At 51.1% G+C, this 18,521-nt stretch overlaps 1 protein-coding gene across 17 annotated transcripts in view; it reads left to right on the top strand.

The window, feature by feature from the left end:
• Window positions 1-18,521, top strand: part of EPB41L1 (erythrocyte membrane protein band 4.1 like 1) — a 55,740-nt gene that overhangs the window by 19,123 nt on the left and 18,096 nt on the right. For 3 of the 17 annotated variants that reach the window (XM_040447168.1, XM_040447161.1, XM_040447159.1), the window contains exons 12-18: window positions 718-753; window positions 3,171-3,353; window positions 12,121-12,204; window positions 12,716-12,823; window positions 13,885-14,295; window positions 16,140-16,244; window positions 18,166-18,246. In XM_040447168.1, coding sequence (XP_040303102.1) covers window positions 718-753; window positions 3,171-3,353; window positions 12,121-12,204; window positions 12,716-12,823; window positions 13,885-14,295; window positions 16,140-16,244; window positions 18,166-18,246 — 1,008 coding nt within the window. Of the gene's footprint in view, window positions 1-717; window positions 754-3,170; window positions 3,354-6,161; window positions 6,267-12,120; window positions 12,205-12,715; window positions 12,824-13,884; window positions 14,296-16,139; window positions 16,245-17,168; window positions 17,289-18,162; window positions 18,247-18,521 lie in introns of those variants that run through there. The other 14 variants (XM_040447167.1, XM_040447160.1, XM_040447158.1 and 11 more) reach the window with 12 other exon arrangements.

The raw sequence follows: 18,521 nt of genomic DNA, 5'->3' as shown, positions 1-18,521 counted from the left end.
CCCTTCCCCTCCTTTTGTCCTGCTTCCCCACAGGGGCACTCTGTCCCCTAGAGGACTTCAGCCTCCCCTTGCCCACTCCTAATTTGCCCCTTTGACTGTGATTTGGGTTTGCATGGCCCCTTCCTCCCCAGAGCATGATGGGGTGTCCCTGTAGGCCTTCACAAGGATGAGGTTCAATTATGTCCCCTCCTGCTGCCCCATGCATTTCCCACACACTTGTGCACACACTCCTGCAGGCACGCATGGCCTCCAGTGGGCATGCATTCACTCACAGGTTTTTACCCCTCTCACAGTAGGGTCATGCACCCAGACATGCGAGAAGCATGCACACGGGCATGTGCACACATGGGTATAGCGTATTTCCATCATGCAGTTGTAGCTTGGAGCACAGGCCCCTGAACATACATGCTGACGGCAAGAAGCATGAATGCCCAGAGCCCTCATGTCCTGTTTACTGAGTGTGACTGCCTGCTTTGCCCCCAGTCCTCCCACCCCCTTCTTCACCTCCCCAGGCCAGCACCCTGCCTCACACCCCACACCTTTGGCTACCTCGCTGCCCCTTGGGTGGCCCACCAGCTTCCCTGGCCCCTGCTCCTCAGGAAAGAACCCTCTGGGCTACCTGCTGCACCAGACCTGGCCAGGGGCCATTGCGGTGCCTCTAATCCATTTGCTTTACTGACCCTGCCGGTTCCTTCTCCTTCTCCCGCCTCTCGCTAGCCGGAGCAAGAAACCACGCCAAGACACAAGCAGGAGGTACTGCATGGGACCTGTCACCACTCACCCAGCCATTCGTATCCCCAGCTCATTTGTCACCATCCCACAGTCCACCCCAGGCTTATGTCCTGGTACCTTCTCAGCTTCAGCTTTGCCTCTGTTCCTCGGCCATACTCCTCCCCCCACTACGGCTCCTCCCTCCTCCTGCCCCCTCTCCCTCCCCAACCACCCTTCCTTCTCTCCCTCCACTATCCAGCTCCTTGCTCAGACTACCCCCTAACCAACTGCTTCCCCCTCCCTCCTTCTACCTAGCCTCACACTCTGCCTCTTCCTACCACCCCATGCTTGCTTCCCAACTGCTGACCATCCGGCCTGTGTCTGCCAGCTCTTCCAGTCCATTCCATGCTTTCGTTGGTCTCATCTCCCCCACCCCCACCCGAACCCTTCCTCAGACTCATCTCCTCCATACCACTGTTTGGTCATGCCTCCACCTCCTCTGTGTCCTCTATGTCCTCCCCCCAAGCTTCTTTTTGTATCTGTTGGCAACCAGATGTGGGAATGTGGGTGGGGTGGGGAGGGAGGAGCCTCAGGATGCTTCTGGCCTTCTCACACTCCAGCTTCCCTCCCTCTGGGTGGAGCTTGCTGCTCCAGCTCTGTGGAGAGCCTCTTCTTTTCTCTTCTCTCTCCTCTTCCTTCTCCCTTCCGTTGCTTCTTTGGACTTACTCCTCTGTGTTAAGGACTTCACCTTTCCTTTCACACAATCCCCAACTCTTCATCTGAAACTGTACTACTCTAGAAGCCAGTCTGTTGTAGGCCCTGAGGGAAAGGACAGGGGCTGGGGCGTAAGAGCCTGGCCTTGGTGTCCCACAAACTGGGTTTCAGCCTGACTCTCTGAGGGTCATGGGTAAGCTGCTGGAGGCCCCAGTCCCCCATCTGCACAGCAAGACATGTGGACTAGGTTTCCCCAAAGCCCTTAACCCTAATCAAGGATCACAGGGTTCCACTGCTCCCTCTTTCTCGTCTTCAGGAATGCTATGTGCCCACAGATCCAGTGTGGCAGGTTCAGGATAGGTCACAAGCCACATCTTGGGTCCATTGCAGCTCATAGCCCACTGCTTTGTGCAAACCCTGTCGGGTTTGACTTCTCAAACATTGTTCTGAGGCAGTTCAGCTCAGGAAGGGATACTGGAAGTACAGACAGATGTCTGGAGGGAAAACAGAAGCCTCAGTGGCATCAATTTCCTTCCTAACTCATGAGTCAATCATAGTGGATCCTTGGATGCCAGAGATAAGCCCAGGGGAAGATTTTAGCCTTGTCCAAGGGCAAGCTTGCCTTCCAGGTAATTCTTCCAGAATCAGCTGATCTGACTTTATAATAAGCTGAGATTGTTCATTTCTTGTCCTGAATTGAGTTGACATGAATCCTAAAACAGCCTTGCAGATAAAGATGCTTGAGCTAACAGCCCACCCCTAAAAGTAGGCCTACTGGCTCCTGTGCAAAGGCTGATCCTCACTTGACCTTGAGGTGGATTACTCTGTCATGCTGCACTGGCTTGAGCTCAAACCTGGCAGTTTAATGGGGGACACATCTAAGACTCCAGCTATACCCAGATCAGTTCTTGTGCCCAGCCTTACCTCTCTTCTTCCTGGTCTCCATTTCTCCTAATCTCTTGAATACCCACAGCACCCTACTTTGTCTATCTAGCCATATCTTACCCTGTCTGCTCTTGAGGAGTTGGTATCCACCAGGTATCCAGAAAATCCTGGGTGATTAGGAAAAGTAGTGGCTCACAGTAGAGAGTGCTGAACACAATCTTTTCCTGGCTCCTGTGGCTCATTTTTTCTGGGTATCCCTGGCTTAAGGAGTATCTGCATGCTAAGCCCCCTAGGGCCTGAGCAACTCACCTGTTGGGCTAAGAGGGGCCTAGACTGAGGGTCCTGCTAAGCACAATGGTCCAAGTCTTGGCTGGAAGGGACCAGGTGCCCCGGAGGCCAGGGAATGGACCAGAGCAGCCCAGTGAACAGGGTTGGCCAGTTCTCACTGTGCCTTGGTTGTAACCAGAAGAAAGTCACCTCCATGCCCAGTTGAGACTTGGTGCACAGAACCAGTGGAAACTCACCCCATCTTATGGGATTTGAGTTACCTTGCTGGTTTTGAGGCCGGGAACCAGGCAAAGGGAAAGAAAAGGTGGTGCTTGGCCAGAAGCCTCCTCTTCTTAATCTTAAGTGCCTTTTGATCCTCTTTTTAATCTTAGGTGCTTTGTGCACCTGTCAGGGCTAATCATGTCTGCCCCGCTTGGTTCATGGGGTTCAGTGAGGGTGAGACGGAGTCCTGGATGGGAATCACCTTGCTGATGTAGGGCAGCGACCGCCATGGTTACCATTTGCACCGTGCCCTGCATCCCCTGCTTGGAGCTGTTCCTCTAACACCCACTGCCCTCTCCATCCACCCCTAGTTCTTAGACAAGCCAGAAGATGTCTTGCTCAAGCACCAGGCAAGCATAAATGAGCTCAAGAGGACCCTGAAGGAACCCAACAGCAAACTGATCCACCGGGATCGAGACTGGGAACGGGAGCGCAGGCTGCCCTCCTCGCCCGCCTCCCCCTCCCCCAAGGGCACTCCTGAGAAAGCCAATGAGGTAGGTCTCACCCTGAACCCCTCAACAGGGGCTTTGGGTAAAGAGGGTTGGGAAGGTTGCTCTGCACTGACTTACACTCATCCTTCTCACCTGTATGCCTCCTCGAGTTGCTGCACAAGGTGCTGATGGGGATGGGGGTGGGGGTAGGCTGGGAAAGACAAATTCACTGTATCTTGGAATCCTTGGGCCCCAGGGACCACCTTGAAAAACTCAGAAGACACTGTGACTTGGTGTATTCCCCTTCCATCAGCCGGAATACAATGGAGAGGGGTGTTTGTTAGGAATGTAGGTTCTGGGGCTCCATGTCAGACCGACAGAATCAGAATATTTGGAGATAGAGCCTTGGAATCAACATTTTAAACAAGTGCCCCAGGTGATTTTCATGCACACTAAACTTTGAGAATCCCAGTAGTTGTATCCAGTAACCAGATCCTTTAGCGCCTGTTGTGAAAACACAGATGGGCTGTGTGTGTGTGGGGTGTGTGTGTATGTGTGGGGGGGTGTTCCCTCCTGGAAGGATCCTTGGAGCCCACTAGAGGGAACGAATCCTCCAAAAAAATCAGACCTGCGCCTCTTGCTTCAGAAAAGGATCCCACACCCACCTGTCTTTCAGGGTGGAAAACATGGGATATTTTCTCAAATGAAAAAGAGATAAAGATAGGACCTTGAGAATTCCTGTATTTATAATCCCAGCTATTATTTTTAGCACTGCAAAATCTTGGCAATATTTAACCCCTATTTATACTTAGGTGTTTTCTCTCTAGCACTGCTGCTTACTTGTCTCAAACCCAACAGATCTAGACTTACACCACCTGGGTTTGAATTCTGACTCTGATTTCCTGCTAGCTGGATGACTCTGGGCTTGTTACTTAACCTCTCTGAGCTTCCATTAGGTAGAGATAATAAAAGTACCTACTTCATAGGAATGTTGTGAGGAGCCAGGAAAATCAACCATGGAGGGACTGGTAGAGTCCCTAGATGCTCAGTAGGAGTTACTTACTCTTTCATTTTGAGAGTCCTGGGGCTAATTTCAAATCAGAACCCCTTTTAAAGTTGGAAGGACTCTCAACCTACTTGGTTCAGGGTCATCTCTTTACAGATGGGGCACCGAGGCCCAGAATGGAAGTACTTGTTCAGTGTCATAGCTGATAGAAGAGGGACCAGACCCTGATTTTCTTGTGTCCCAGGCCATTGTATCTGCTATTAAATCAAAGCTGCCTGAGAGCAAGACCAAATCTTGTGAAGACCAGGATAGAGTCCACTGTGAATGTACTGCTCTCTAATGCTTTGAAAATTGGTGATGCAGTCATGATCTAATAAGTAAACATTTGATTGAATTAGCACTCCCCATATGGCCTTGACATGCCAGATAACAGAGGGCCTTGTCCAGTGAGGCTGCTGGCCTGTAGTTTCCTGGCTGGTGATTCACAATATTAGGGATGCTTTGAGGGTCTTTAAGTTCAGTGCCATGGAAGGAGGGCAAATCTGCATCTACTGAGGACCTCTGTGATCATCCCTGGCGCAAATGAGACCCTGAAGATTCTGGCCTGGGCCATGGGAGCTGGTCTGGTGATCCAGTTACATGCCCCACTCCTCTTGCCCTGAGAGACTTGACCAGAGTGGCCTGGCTGTGGGTGAGGATAGATGGCTTTGAAAGGGTGGGACTCCAGCAGAGAGAGCCCTGTGAGCCCTGGGGATCTGGGCTATGGAGCTTCCAAGTGCCTCAGAGCAGCCTGGCTTGGGAGTGTGCCCCACCTGCTGGTAATAGCTGGAACTGCTAGAGATGGGTCTTCCTAAAAGGTGGAATCTGTTCCAACCCTTGCCCCTCACTGTTGCTCCAAGAAGTGTAGTCCACCTGCTGGAAGGGATTCTGTTCCAGGAGCTCAGCTTGGAGCTATGAACCATTTAGCAGGCCCCACTGGCATTTAGAGGCCCTTGAAGATTTGGGACATGGGGAGAAGCTGTAGGCAAGGACCGGACTGGGTTGTTGGGTGGGTGACAATAACTCTCTGAGCCTCACAGCCTAGTCAGCCCATCTAAAGTGGGACCAAAATTGCCATTCCATAGGGTTACTAGGAAGGCTGAGTGAAATAGTGGGTATAAAAGCACTTTAGAAACTGCAAAGTGCTGTATGGTTATGGGGCCATTGCTGATGGTGACTGGGATCCCTGATCCAAATACAGACTTTGTGGGGGCTCTCCTGCAAGAATGTGTCATCAGAGAGGTCCTAGTAGCTTCCTCATATGTTGTTGGGCCTCATCTGGACCAAGGGGAAGACAGGGGGACCTTAAATCAAAATAGGGGCTCCAAATTTTAAGAAGAGTTCCCATTTCCCAAACCCAGGTTTTCATTTCAAAGATAACTTTATGAAGGGCTAAGACCCAAACTGCAGGATTGAACCATTGCTTAAACCAAAGACACCCGGGGCAGATTTGGGATCAGAGTCTGAGCAGTATGGCTCCCCAGCCTCTCGATTAAGAGTCTCTGGAGTGAGAGTGGTATGGTTCCACATCCTCTTGAATGAGAGCAGTGAGAAAAAGGTCCAAAGCCAAGGTGCTGGCTGGCCGCTGACTGTGGGCCTTCCTCCCTTAAAGGGCCACAAGGGGCAGTTCCTCTCTCTCCTGCCCCACTGGCTCCTTCCTGATCTAAGCCACAAACCCTGAGGGTGTGGGATTTACAAAGCTGGGCTATTTACAGGCTCTGTGTGTGTGTTTCTCCTGCTTCCTCTCTCTCCCACTTTTCCTATCTCTGTCTCTCCTTCCCTTCCTCCCTCTTTCCCTTTCCTCTGGCCCTGGGCCTCCCCTGCAGTCCCGGAGGACCCAGGACACCTCTCCGCAGGACTTGGCACCTGAGCCTGGGACGGCCACAGGCTGGGAAGTGTTCACTCAGAAAAGCCTCGCAGCGTCTCCTGAGGTTACTGTCGGCACTTCCCCGCCCACACACAGCCACTCTAATGGTCTCAAGAAAACCCTTTCTCTGGGGTGAGGGGGGTGGACCAGGCTCTGCCATGCAGGTGGAAGCAATGGGTAGCCCTTGTATCCCCATGCTGTGAAAAGTGATTGTCCCCATCCCAGGGATCCATAAAGGGCCAGCCCCTCCCTCATCCATTGTTTTTCCAGGAATCAGACTGAGACCATATTCTGAGAAGACAGGACAGTCTGAGTCTGGCTCTGGCTTCAAAGGAGAGGCTGAAATGATCTCCTTCTCTTGGGCCCTCCTGACTTTACAGGCAGGCTCTGATGTCTAAGCTTGGGATCAGGGGTCATGGCACCTAAATACCTTCTGCCCTGAAGTCTTTTCTCTGTTCAGAAGCCCGAGTAAGGTCTAACAGTGGCTGTTTAGGGGATGGCTTCTCATTCATCCTCCGCCTTTGTCTTCTCTAAACTCTTGGCAGGCGGACAAAAGTGGGCATCTGGCTCCAAGGAGATTCCTTGGGGTTGAAGAGATGTTGGCCAGGCAAGTGTTCTGATGAGGAGAGCATCACTTCTGTGCCCAGGATGGCAGTGGGGAGGTTGGGAGGGCTCCTAAGTCCCGCTAGGCATGGCATCCAGGCCCAGGGAGTGGGGGGTGGCACTGTATCTTCCTCCCTGCCAAGAGGTCATAGACCATGAGGATTGGGAGGTACTGACCAATCATCTGGGTGGAACTTCCTTCTCCCTGATATCTGGCCCTCCCCTTTTGGCATCTCCCAAAAAGTACATATGAGGGCATCTCCCTTTTTAAATTCCCATGGAAAAAATTTCTAGCTGCTGAAAAATGTGCTGAAACTCTAAAAGAGACAGAAGTCAGCACATAGGTGGTAAAACAGAAATCACAGTTCCTGTCCCAAGTTTTCTTCAATGTGAAACTAAAACAACTACCAGAAGTCGGACAGGAGTCAGTAGCATCCCAAGGTTAGGGAAAAAGTGATGTCCTGGAGCACAGAGCTGCTCCTAGAGCCAAGGACAGGTGCCCATACTCTGGAGCAGGGGTGGTGGGCAACACGCGCCCTTCATCAGCATCCCTGCAAATCGTCCATTCCAGCTCCTTCCACAGAGGGGGCTCTTATCATTCCGACCATACCATATCATATCAGCAGACCATTTTGTCTTCAGTCATCTGTTGAGAAGTGTTCATGTTGAATTAAAACCTGCCCTTCTGGATTACCTGTCTGTGGGCCTTGCTCTGCCCCCTGCTGCCCTTAGATCTGCTCTGCATCCTCCTCCAGGACAGTCCTTCAGAGTTAAGCACCTCCTCTCCCCCTGAACACTCCTCCTTTCTTCAAAGGTTTCTCCCAGGTTGTAGTTTCTAGAGGGCTTCTTGTCCTGCATCCCCTCTTCTGGGTGTCTTCTGTAAAGAGCAGGGCCCAGAATGTGACCCAAAGCCCCAGGTGGGGACTCAACAGCCCAGAGACCACAGAACTGCCTGGTGGGAGATTTTCTCCCTGTCATGGCTTGGGCGGAAACAGAACTGGCTCCGTTTCCTTCTACAGCTTCAGCTCCTTGCCGCAGTACTTCCAGCTGATAGCAGGGGGCGCTCTGAACAGGCACTGCAGGTCCCCTGGCTCTGTGGAAAGAATGGCGACAGGGCTACCAGACGTCCCATCTGCCTTGTGTAGTAGGGTCAGAACAGCTTTCAGACAGGTGCAGTCCTACCGGTGCCTTCGTGCCAGTGAAGTTCTCTTTTTTTTTGCTCTCAAGTCTTTTTTTTTCTTTTCAGGATTTTCACTTGTTAAAAGCAGAGCCTCTTTTTCCCTCACTGCTCACTCTGTGATCTGTGTAAGTCACTTCCCCTCTGGGGAACCTCAGTTTCCCCTTCTGAAATAAGGGTAACAGTATCTGCTTTCCACATCACCATTTGGATTAAATTTAATCTGACATTGCCTGGCACAGATTAACTAAATATAAGTATGTGTTTCCTTTTTCCTTTCTGCAGAATTTTTCTTTCTATACTGTGCTAGTTCCCACCCCACTCAGCTTAATTTCTAGGCTTCTAGTTTCTAGGAACTAGTTTTTGGTTAGACTTGGGGCAAGAATATTCCAGAAGGGGTCTCCTTGACCATCTGTGGCCACCATTGCCAGGCTGATGATGTCACTACACGCTGAAATGGGGGCCACTGAGGGTGCCTCCTTCCTCAGTAGAAGAGAAAAGAGACCTGGCTTCTATAGGCTCTTGAAGCACTTTTCTTTGGGATGGTTCACATGGTATTGTCCTGAGACTTAGCAACCTGCAGTAAAATCCCAGAAATCTACACATGGGCCTTCTACCTTCCGCTTGTCTCTCTTACCTGTTGGCAGGATCCACAGATGGGATAGGACTCTTTCAATGAAGTTTCATTCCCTGAGAACCATGGAGATTTTGCTAGCATGGATTGAGGGAGTGGAGGTGAGAGTTTACAGCGCTCCCTGATCTTTCAGAATCCTTCAGATCTAATGGGGTCTGACAGACTCTTCATCAGGCCGTAACCTGAGTCAGAGCCCAGTCATATAAATCTCTCCCCTCCTGCTGGGAGCAGCTTCTGGCACATCTTACCATGGAGGCACTTCCCAGAACTTGGAGTCAGAGACTGGATTCTAGGCCTGCCTGCCTTTTCCCCTAGCTCACTCTCTGACCTTGGACATGGTACTTACCTTTTCTAGGCCTCAGTTTCCACATCTGTACCATAAGAGGCTTGAGTCAGAGCAGTGGTTTCAAAGGAGGGTGATACCTTGACACTAGGGCAGCCGAGGCCTCCCCCTTAAACATGGCAGCCTGTATTTGGGTTACATATTGGACTTCCATTGAGATTTTATGTGAAGAACGTATTCTTCGGCTGCAACATTAGAATTCCAATGGCCTTCTTGATTTTTTTAATGATTCTGAAGTCCATCATTCCCTCCTAAGTATTGTTTGACGGACTGTAGGAAGGATATTGAAAGCTGTTTTGTCGACAGTTTGACAGTGCTACCCTCTTGTTGGTGCTTTTGACAGGCGATAGATACTTGGGTCTTTAGATCTTTTCCTTCCATGATGTCTTCTGTTCAGCCCTTTTCTACTCTTTCTGTGGATTTTGTGTAGAATTCTCCAAGAATAGGCTTTGGTATTCTTTTCCCTGGGAATGAACCCTACAAAATTCAAGCTGTTCAAGCCATTGTGGTGACTGGCACTGACTTGAGCTGCGCATTTGGCATTTTCCATTCTAATCTCTTTCCTTCCCAGGAACTCTTGCAGAAAAGTCAGATTTTAGGCTGTAGCCTGTGGAATTTAATTCAGTGCTTTCCCTCTTGACATTAGATCACAACTGGGATCCGTATTCTGTAGGTTGTGAGATAAGTCAGCAAGGATCTTAGGAATCAAAAATCAGGCACTCTTTTCTTGACTCTACCATGAACTAAATGTGACCTTGGGTAAGTCACTGACATTCTCTAGGCCTCAGTTTACACATTTGCACAATGAGGAAATTGGACTAGAAGATTTCTTAGGAGTTCTTTTTGTTCTAACCTTCAAAGACTCCATGTGATGTAAGTTACTTTCTCCTCTGACAGTGGCAATTGTATTATTAAAAAAGGAAGAGGAAGAGTCCTGGCCCATCTGTGGATCTCCATTGTCCCATGATTAAACATGGGGAGGGCATGAGACCCCATCCCATTTTACCAAGTTGGGGTAGTGGTTGAGGGGAGTTGGTAAATAATTTGTTGGGTGCCTTGACGGGAAGGGTAGCCTTAATGAGGCTGACTAGCATTGTCACGCCTTTCTCCCCCCAGCCAGTTCTGGGGACATGTTAACTTTTGGTGGTAGGTTGGTCCCTTCTTGCACAGGAAACAGTGACCTGTTTTTCATGTGCCTATATTTCATGTTAACTCTTCTTGCTCCAATTGAAACACAGGGTTCAGAGCATTGGGTATTTATAGAAAGAGAGTACACTAGGCCAGAAGAACTCAGTCTCCTAAAAGCGGCCACCACGCAGCAGGAAGAAAGTAAGGCAGGCCTCACAAATATCCTTGCTGATGGCAGACTCTCCAAGGTAAACATCCTGGTGGACAAGTTCAAAGTTGAAGTGGCCACAGAAGAAATGGTGGGAGTCAGAAGAGCAAAGACCCAGCAACAAGGAAGGATGATTGCAAGCCCTGAAGACTTCGAGTCAGTGTGGGAGGAAGGCCCCTGGGTCAGGGAAGGCCCAGGAGGGCCTTCTCTGGCTGCAGGCTGCACACTGGCAGAAAATCTCCTTGAGGGCTCCCAGTTGAGGGTGGGCACTGGGGAGGCGACCATCAAGAAGCGCTGGATCTCAGGTGGTCAGCTGGAGGGCCAGATGGAACTGAGGAAGGAGCTGGAGGAGATCCCGATTTGTGGAAGATCTGCTGCGTCAGGGGCCAGGCCAGCAGAGGCCGAGATCCCCTCTCCAGCCTCCGACAAGGGAGGACTCCAGTCGTTTCTACTGGACCCAGCCCAGTCAGAAGCCAGAGCCGACTCGAGTGATGAAACTGAACCTTCCTTTGCAGAGCGGAGCTTCTACTTAAACTATGGAGAGAAAGATTCTGAAGACCAAGTCCCCCCTCCACCTCTGGATGCCCTTCCTGTTGACGAGACCAGGATAGAGCTCCCAGAGAAGCTCCTAGAGAGCTCTGAGCGGAATTCCTCAGGCCTACAGGGCTTTGCTGCAGCTTCCAGCAGGGATGAGGATGAAGAGAGTGAAGCCCACACAGCCTCCTTAGAGGAAGGGGCAGGGATCCGTGGGAGCCACAGAAGACCAGATGGCCTGGAGGTCTTTGTTGAGCAGCTTGGTAAGGGACCTTCTCCAGGGCAGACATTTGCTGAGGACTGGGAAGAAGCTGGGCGGGGGGTGGAAAGAGAATTTAGCCACCCAGCATCCAACATAGGCACAGAGGAAGAGACCCCCAAGAGTGGAGATTTGACGGAAGAGGCTGAGAAAAATATCCCAGCAGGATGGAAGAACCACTCACCTCACAGAGGAGGAGGCATGCGCCCAGACCTCCCAGCCTGCATCGTTCCGAGGTCCATCCCTCCTAATGATGTCAGGAAGCCAGCCAAACCGGACAGAGGCAGCTTCCTGCCCCAAGACAGGGGACTGGTTCACACACAAACAGGAGACCCTGCGACGGAGGACAGCAAGGCCTCAGCGTTTCTTCAGATGGAGGTGATCACCCCCGTCCCAGCCTTCCCTGGTCCCTTTCAGGCTCAGGCAGCTCCAGAGGAAACTTCTCCTCCAAGCCCAGTCCCTCGTGGATCAGGGGAGCCTCCACACCTTGGGGATCCTTTTGGAGAACAGTCCCCTGCTTTTCTCAAACATGCCCATCCTTTTAAAGAGAGCCCGGAGCCTAAGGACCACGTAGGACTGTTCGTGACCCTGGACAGAGGAGAGCGCAGGGCACCTCCCATTGCCAGCAGAAAGCCCAGAGTTGTCTCTGAAGAAGCTGAGGGAGCTGTACCCCTGGCGTTGGTGTTCCCTCCAGGGAAGCAAAGGGAGATGACCTCTTTCCAGGCTGGGGGCCGAGAGGGCTCCCTGGAAGATATTAGCAAGACCTCAGTGGCCAATAAAATTCGGATCTTTGAGACCCATGGAGCTGAAACTCGCCGAGTGAGTCAAGGCGAAACCAGGGCCCTAATAAACGAGTTGTCTCCAGAGACCTCCATGGGTCAGGTAGAGCAACAGCGGAATAAGCTTTTGGATCTGGGCTTCGTCCAGCTCCAGTCCCCAGGGGACTTTGCTGGCCCCAAAGCCAGCCATTCCTCAGTGATGCCACTGGCTGCCAGACACTTCAGGGAGGGCATTTCTACCACATCCCAACAGGAAGGATGCACAGAACTCGAGCTCGTGTCCCCTGATTCAGGCTGTGAAACTGCGCTGGAGGTAGCCACTGGGGGAACTGGCCACGTGAGCCCCTGCCCCCACCGCTGCCCCCGAGCTGGGGGAGTAGACCGCATGCTGCGTAGCTCCGTAGTAGCATGTTTCAGTGGCCCCTCATCATTACTGCGATCAGAGGCTGCTTGTCCATTCCTATGAGTTCTTTCCCCTAAACCAGCCTGAGAGTAGCCCAGGCGGAATGATGGGTTCATCTGGTTGGCCTGTGTTAGCTTAGCCACAGAGACCCTCGGCTTGTGGTGTGACCTGGTGCCCAGAGGGTCACACAGCCCCAGTGGAGAAGGTTGGCACCACCACCAGCAAACTACACACTTGCTTTGCCTTGCTGCCCCCACCTGCTGGGCTCCTACCTGTTTTGCTTGGCTTGTCCAACGATCTTCCTTCACCCTTTCCCTTCCCTGGCTCTCCTGCCTTGGGGAAGCTGACAGTCCAGAGGTTTCCATCCTTTGCTTCTGGTTCCCTCTTGGTCCCACTGCCAAGTTCCTTTCTGCCTCCTTAAGACTAACTATCTTCTCTAATCCAGAACACATCCGGAGATGCGGTCAGGGAAGAGAAGCACATCACCAGCTTAGCAGCAAACCCCCCTGGAAAAGGGGGGCGCCTGAGATTCGCCAGCCCCTCGGGCCCTCAGGTCTCTGCAGCCCCTTGGTGCCCTGATGACCCAGTCATCTTCACCTGGCCGGGGTGCATCGCTGCCTTAGATTCCCACCTGCTCGGGCAGTGCCTCTTGTGGCAGCTCAACTCTCGCTTGTCTGGAATGTGTCCTCACACCTCTCAACCTTCCAGAAACTAAAATGGAAGTTAAGTTTAGCAAGTGAATCTCTAAGTGCACTGAATCTCTAGAACCTGAAGCCAACTACTTTAAAAAATATTTGGTGGGTGTTAGATTGGGCTTTAAAAAGAACGTCATGAAACAGCCAAAAATGTGCATGTGGTGTTTAATCCCTGACAGGCCAGTTGAGAGGTATGTATGTCGGACAAGAGTTGCTGGTTCCCCTCCAGCGTTTCCTTGGCCTGCTGTTGTCAATTACACTGATGGGACTAGAACCTCCACTCCATGGCCTGCCCACCGGCCCCTCATGGAGCTCAGGGTTGAACTGATGCAGCACCCAGCTCCCAGGAATTAACCCCTGTTGTTCCTCCCCCCTAGACGATGCTGATCCCTCCCACAGAGACTCAGTGGAATTGACAAACCATGTTGGCTTCCTCTTTGTTTCTCAAAGCTCTTGGCTCCAGCCTCCCTGCCTCCCCGTCCCGGGTTTCCCTAAATCCCTGGGTCTCCCTCCTTGGTTTCTGTCTCTTGATGTCCACCTGCACGGATGGGCCTGGATCCAGGCTCCCATCCCTGCCTTGCGCACAATGCCGCTTCTAATCAGCTCCCAGATCCAGACCCTGGATGGGGCTTCCTGTCCAGAACGAACTGGCAGGATGTTTGCTTTTTGTACTCGCTTTGGCCATCAGCGGGAGACCCTCGGAAAGGAGCGTTCCCCACTCTTGAGAACTTTGCGGTTTTTTAAAGCTTGTTGTCATGCCAAGGAATCTTTCCGGGAGCGTTTTTCGTTTCCTGACCTGCTCTTCTATTTGAGACATTGAAATGGCCCCAGGGTTTCTTCTGTCATTCACCATCTTGATTTCTCTCTCTCTTTCTTCCCACCCCACACCCCTGTTCCTTTGATTTTTATCTGGCCATAGAGAGCAGGGCTAAGGGAGGGCTCAGAGGAGAAGGTCAAACCGCCCCGTCCCAAGGCCCCAGAGAGTGACACGGGAGACGAGGACCAGGACCAGGAGAGGGACGCGGTGTTCCTGAAAGACAACCATCTGGCGATTGAGCGTAAGTGCTCCAGCATCACGGTCAGCTCCACATCCAGCCTGGAGGCTGAGGTTGACTTCACGGTCATTGGTGACTACCACGGCAGCGCCTTTGAAGACTTCTCCCGCAGCCTGCCTGAGCTCGACCGAGACAAAAGCGACTCCGAAACTGAGGGCCTGGTGTTCTCCCGGGATCTCAGCAAGGGGGGCCCCAGCCAGGAAGACGAGTCTGGGGGCATCGAGGATAGCCCAGATCGAGGGGCCTGCGCCACCCCAGATATGCCCCAGTTTGAGGTACAGTGGAGCATCCTGAAGACCTGGGCCTGGCGGGCACTGCATGTTCAAAGGGCCCCGGGCCATCTGTGAGAAGACTGAGCCACCAGCCTGCAGCCCAGAGCCCCTCAGCCTGAAGCTCTGTCTCGTGTTGCATTGCATGACTCTCCCTCCGCAGAACAGCATGGTTCTGTGCTCGCATGTTTGCCATCTTGGTTTACCCCTAACATGCACTCCTTGGCGTTTTAACCCTGTGACCCCATTGCTTGCCTGAGGTCAAGCGATGCCAGACAGTCTGGTCTTACTCGACTCCTCCTCTCCCTGCCTGTGTTGCATGGCACCTGCAGAGAGCATGGGCTTGCGGACTCACGGGGCTCCTGCAGCCTGGTTTGGAAGTTGGTGGCTTTTCCTGATCCTGGCCCAGGCTCCTCTCCCTGGGGCCTGGGCTTCCTGGGGAAGGGGCAGCAGTTTAAATTCATCTGGCCCTGGGGTCTTGGGGTAGCAGTGGAAACTCCTAGAGAAGAGGAAATGTCCGCATGGAGGGGGACACAGGGATAGACTGTGTCTGGGTCTCTCTGCTTTGTGTCCTTCCTTCAGAGGATCTTTGTCACGTGATTCCTCTGCCCCCTCATCTCTTACAGTCCCAGTCTACCTCCTACCACACTCTCCTCTCCCCCGTGTTCCAGGTATTGAAATATGAGCTCATCTACTCTGGGCTTTCACTCCATGGTGTACTCTCTGGGTAGAAGGTTTTCCCTCCCTTTCTCTGCCTTGCAAACCCGTCACGTTCCAGGACCAAGTTCAGATATCACTTCCCTAGCAAATGCTTTCCTAACCACCCTGGGCAGAAGTGTTGGACCTGCTGCAGCCCCCTTGCTCTGTAATGTTTCTGTTCCCGGCATTGTCCCAGATAGTCAGGTTAGTGGCAGCCAGGTCTGCTTTCCTACTGGGTGGCAGCTGCTCTAAGCCTGCCTATAGCAGGCACTGATAGATGACTAACTGGATAAATGGCTAGATCTCAGGGTGACAGTAATCTGTGAGAATCCTCTCACTGCCTTCCCAGCCAGATGACAAGCTATTTCATTCATTCGTTCAGCTCACATATGTTAATATGCTAATAGTCATGTGAACTAGCCTGGATGGAGGACTCTGAAGAAACTGATCATTTAACTGAAGCCTTTTAGAGTAGAGGTTGAAAACTGGTGGCTCCAGGCCAGATCTGGCTAGCAGATGTGTTTTCTTGGACTTTGATTTAAAAATAAGGGTGTTGAATATAAAATCCACAGTGTTGTTTTTTTTTTTTTTTTTAATATCATTAAGAAAATCCGATGATCCAGTCACTCAGAGGCCATGGCCACAGTTGGTCCCTACATGTTCTCCAGTTCACTCCAGTCCTTCGTAAGCCCACTTCACCCATTTCCATCTCCTGCCTGGCCTCTGTAGGCATCCAGTTGTATGACTCCTGCTCTCAAGAACAGTTCAAATGAAGCAGCTGGGAGGTGATGGCATAATCATCGAAGTCATTCAGGATGTATATAAGGAAAATACTTAGTGTGGGGCCTGACACGGAACATATTAATTGAATAGTAGATGTTCTTTTAATGGTAGCCTAAAACACAACTTATGGCCACCATGAGGTTATGTGGCTGCAGGGCCATGAGCAGGCCTGTCTGGGTACTGCTGACAGTTCTGGCTCTCCCCTTGGCTATTCGTCTATGACATCTCGCCGTGCCTCTTTGCCCTGACCTGCGTGCCCTTCCAGAGACTTGGCTGGCTGCAGGGATGGGGGCTACACTGCATTTGGCTGTGAGCAGGAGCCATGCAGGGGCTTGGGTTATGGAGTGTTCTCTCTCATCTCCTTACAGCCTGTGAAAACAGAAACCATGACTGTCAGCAGCCTGGCCATCAGAAAGAAGATTGAGCCAGAGGCTGTACTGCAGACCAGAGTCACCACTGTGGACAGCACCCAGGTAACCCGTGCCTTTCATTGCACCCTGACCGTAAGCATTGGACATTTAAGGGTGGGGTCCCCACCAAGGCCAAGCCCCTTGGCCAACCCTTGCCACACTGTTTTCCCAGAGCCCCCATTTTAACCCCGATGCTCTTCTAAGCTTCATTGTCCTCCCTGAGCTCTAGAAGTGGGTAGTGGAATGATTTTCTGTCCTGGGCAGACCACGCCTCTTAAAAGCCTCAATTTCCCATCTCTCAAATGGGAATGAGCATGTCTCCCTTGTCTTTCTGGGAGTGCCATAAGGGCTAGTGGCTAGTGGACTAGATTGTGGCTTTCAGATTGTTTGAAGGGGTTCGAGAGGTTTCTTGACATATCCCTGGGAGAGAAGAGGGAGACATCTCAATCCAGCTTTTGTTAGGATGGCTCACATTGGATCATTTTTTGACGTATGCGGATTCCATATCAGATTGGCAATGTGAACAAAGTGAGAAAAAGATAGAAAATCATTTGTCTTAGCAAGATGAAATGTACTTGGTCCCCTGGAGAAAGTGGTCCTAAATAGACACAGGTGAACTGCAGGTGTACAGGTGCATGGTACATTTCCTAAGTTTCTTTTGTGGTTTTTAAACTTTGAACCTTGAGATTGTAGGTCTGATACCCTCTAGGTTCCTTGTGGCCAGAGGGGCTACAGTGCAGGGAGAGGAGACTAGTCTGTGTTTTAAGAACTAAAGTAAGGTGTAAACCAACACAATGTGGGCAACTCTGTCATTTCCAGACTACACCCCCCCCCCCCACTTTTTATCACTTGCATGATGGTCTACATGGTAGCTAGTGCAATGGTCAAGATGCTCAAGTTCTGACGAGCTGTGTGATTGCAGGCAATGTGCTCCCTCTCTGTCCTATTTTGTTTCAGTAACACATGTTTTATTTTGCTTTCGTATAGAGAAATATAAAGAAAACTAAAAAAGGCCCCCAATTCAACAGCCCAGTAATTCTCACTGACATCAAAACAACAGCATGGGGTGCCTGGGTGGCTCATGTCGGTTGAGCATCCGACTTCGGCTCAGGTCATGATCTCACAGTTCGTGGGTTCAAGCCCCGCATCGGGCTCTGTGCTGACAGCTCAGAGCCTGGAGCCTGCTTCAGATCCTGTCTCCCTCTCTCTCTGCCCTTCCCCCATTCGTGCTCTGTCTTGCTGTCTCTCAAAAATGAATAAATGTTAAGAAAATTTTTAAAAACCAGCAAAGTGTTCCATTATGAAATTCAAGTAGAACAAATTGAAATTTGTCTTGTGATTCTTCCTAGGAAAAAAATATGCATATTCCAACCTACACACTCACATCTCTAGATATTTTAGAATTTTGCACGAAAGAGATGCTCTTTTACACCTGACCTTTTTTTCTTGATAACTGTCTTGGAGATCACTCCTCATTTGCCATATGTGGGCCCACCTTGCTCTTCTCACTCCCACTTGGGAGTGAGTCCTGACTTATTCTCCCATCAGTGGACTTGTGGCTGTTTGTGTCCTTGGCAGTTAATGGTGAATGCTTCAGTGAACTTTTTTGTCATACTTCTTGGCAAAGTTTTCAAAGTTTACATGCAAAGGATGAATTCCCAGCAATGGAATCAAAGAACACATGTGTTAAAATTTGCCTAGACTTGTCAGGCTATCTGATTTGTTGTCCTTTGTCAAATAAGATGGTTCAAATGATCAGGAGGACTTGTGAGCATCCCCCTCCCACCCGTGATTCACTCCCTGTGTAGACAGATTCCCCTCCCCACCAGTGCATGTTCACTCACACAGCCCATCACTCTGTAACTGGGAATGCCACCCACCCAAGTAACAGAAGCTTCAGGTGCATCTGGTGTGCTTTTCTCTCTCTCTCTCTCTCTCTCTCTCTCTCTCTCTCTCTCTCTCTCTCGACTCTTCTGGCCAGCAGGTTGATGGGACTGCCCCAGGGGGAAAGGAGTCCATAACAACTGCTCCCTCCATCACCACGGAGACCATATCAACCACCATGGTAAGTAGGACCTGAGAGATTTCCCTCTCTGACCAGCCCCCTTGCACTAAAACAGCCAGGTAACAATATCACAGCCTTGGCCATCTGGGGAAGTCCTCATCTGCCCTCACTGCAGCAGGCATGGGATGTAGAATCTGGGACCATTGTTACCACAGGACATCCAGTTTTCCAAATTGAATAATGCGGGAGGTGGAATCCCTGAGTGTCAGTTATCTGGACCATCTCAGCCACAGCAGGGGTAAAGGGAGGATGGTACCATTTGGTTATTTGATTAT

The sequence above is a fragment of the Herpailurus yagouaroundi genome, unplaced genomic scaffold, assembly GCF_014898765.1.
Source record: "Herpailurus yagouaroundi ecotype Mexico unplaced genomic scaffold, PumYag 196, whole genome shotgun sequence".
NCBI classification, from domain to species: Eukaryota; Metazoa; Chordata; class Mammalia; order Carnivora; family Felidae; genus Herpailurus; species Herpailurus yagouaroundi.
The sequence above is the reverse complement of the archived record's forward strand: the minus strand, read 5'-3'. Positions and strand labels throughout refer to the sequence as shown.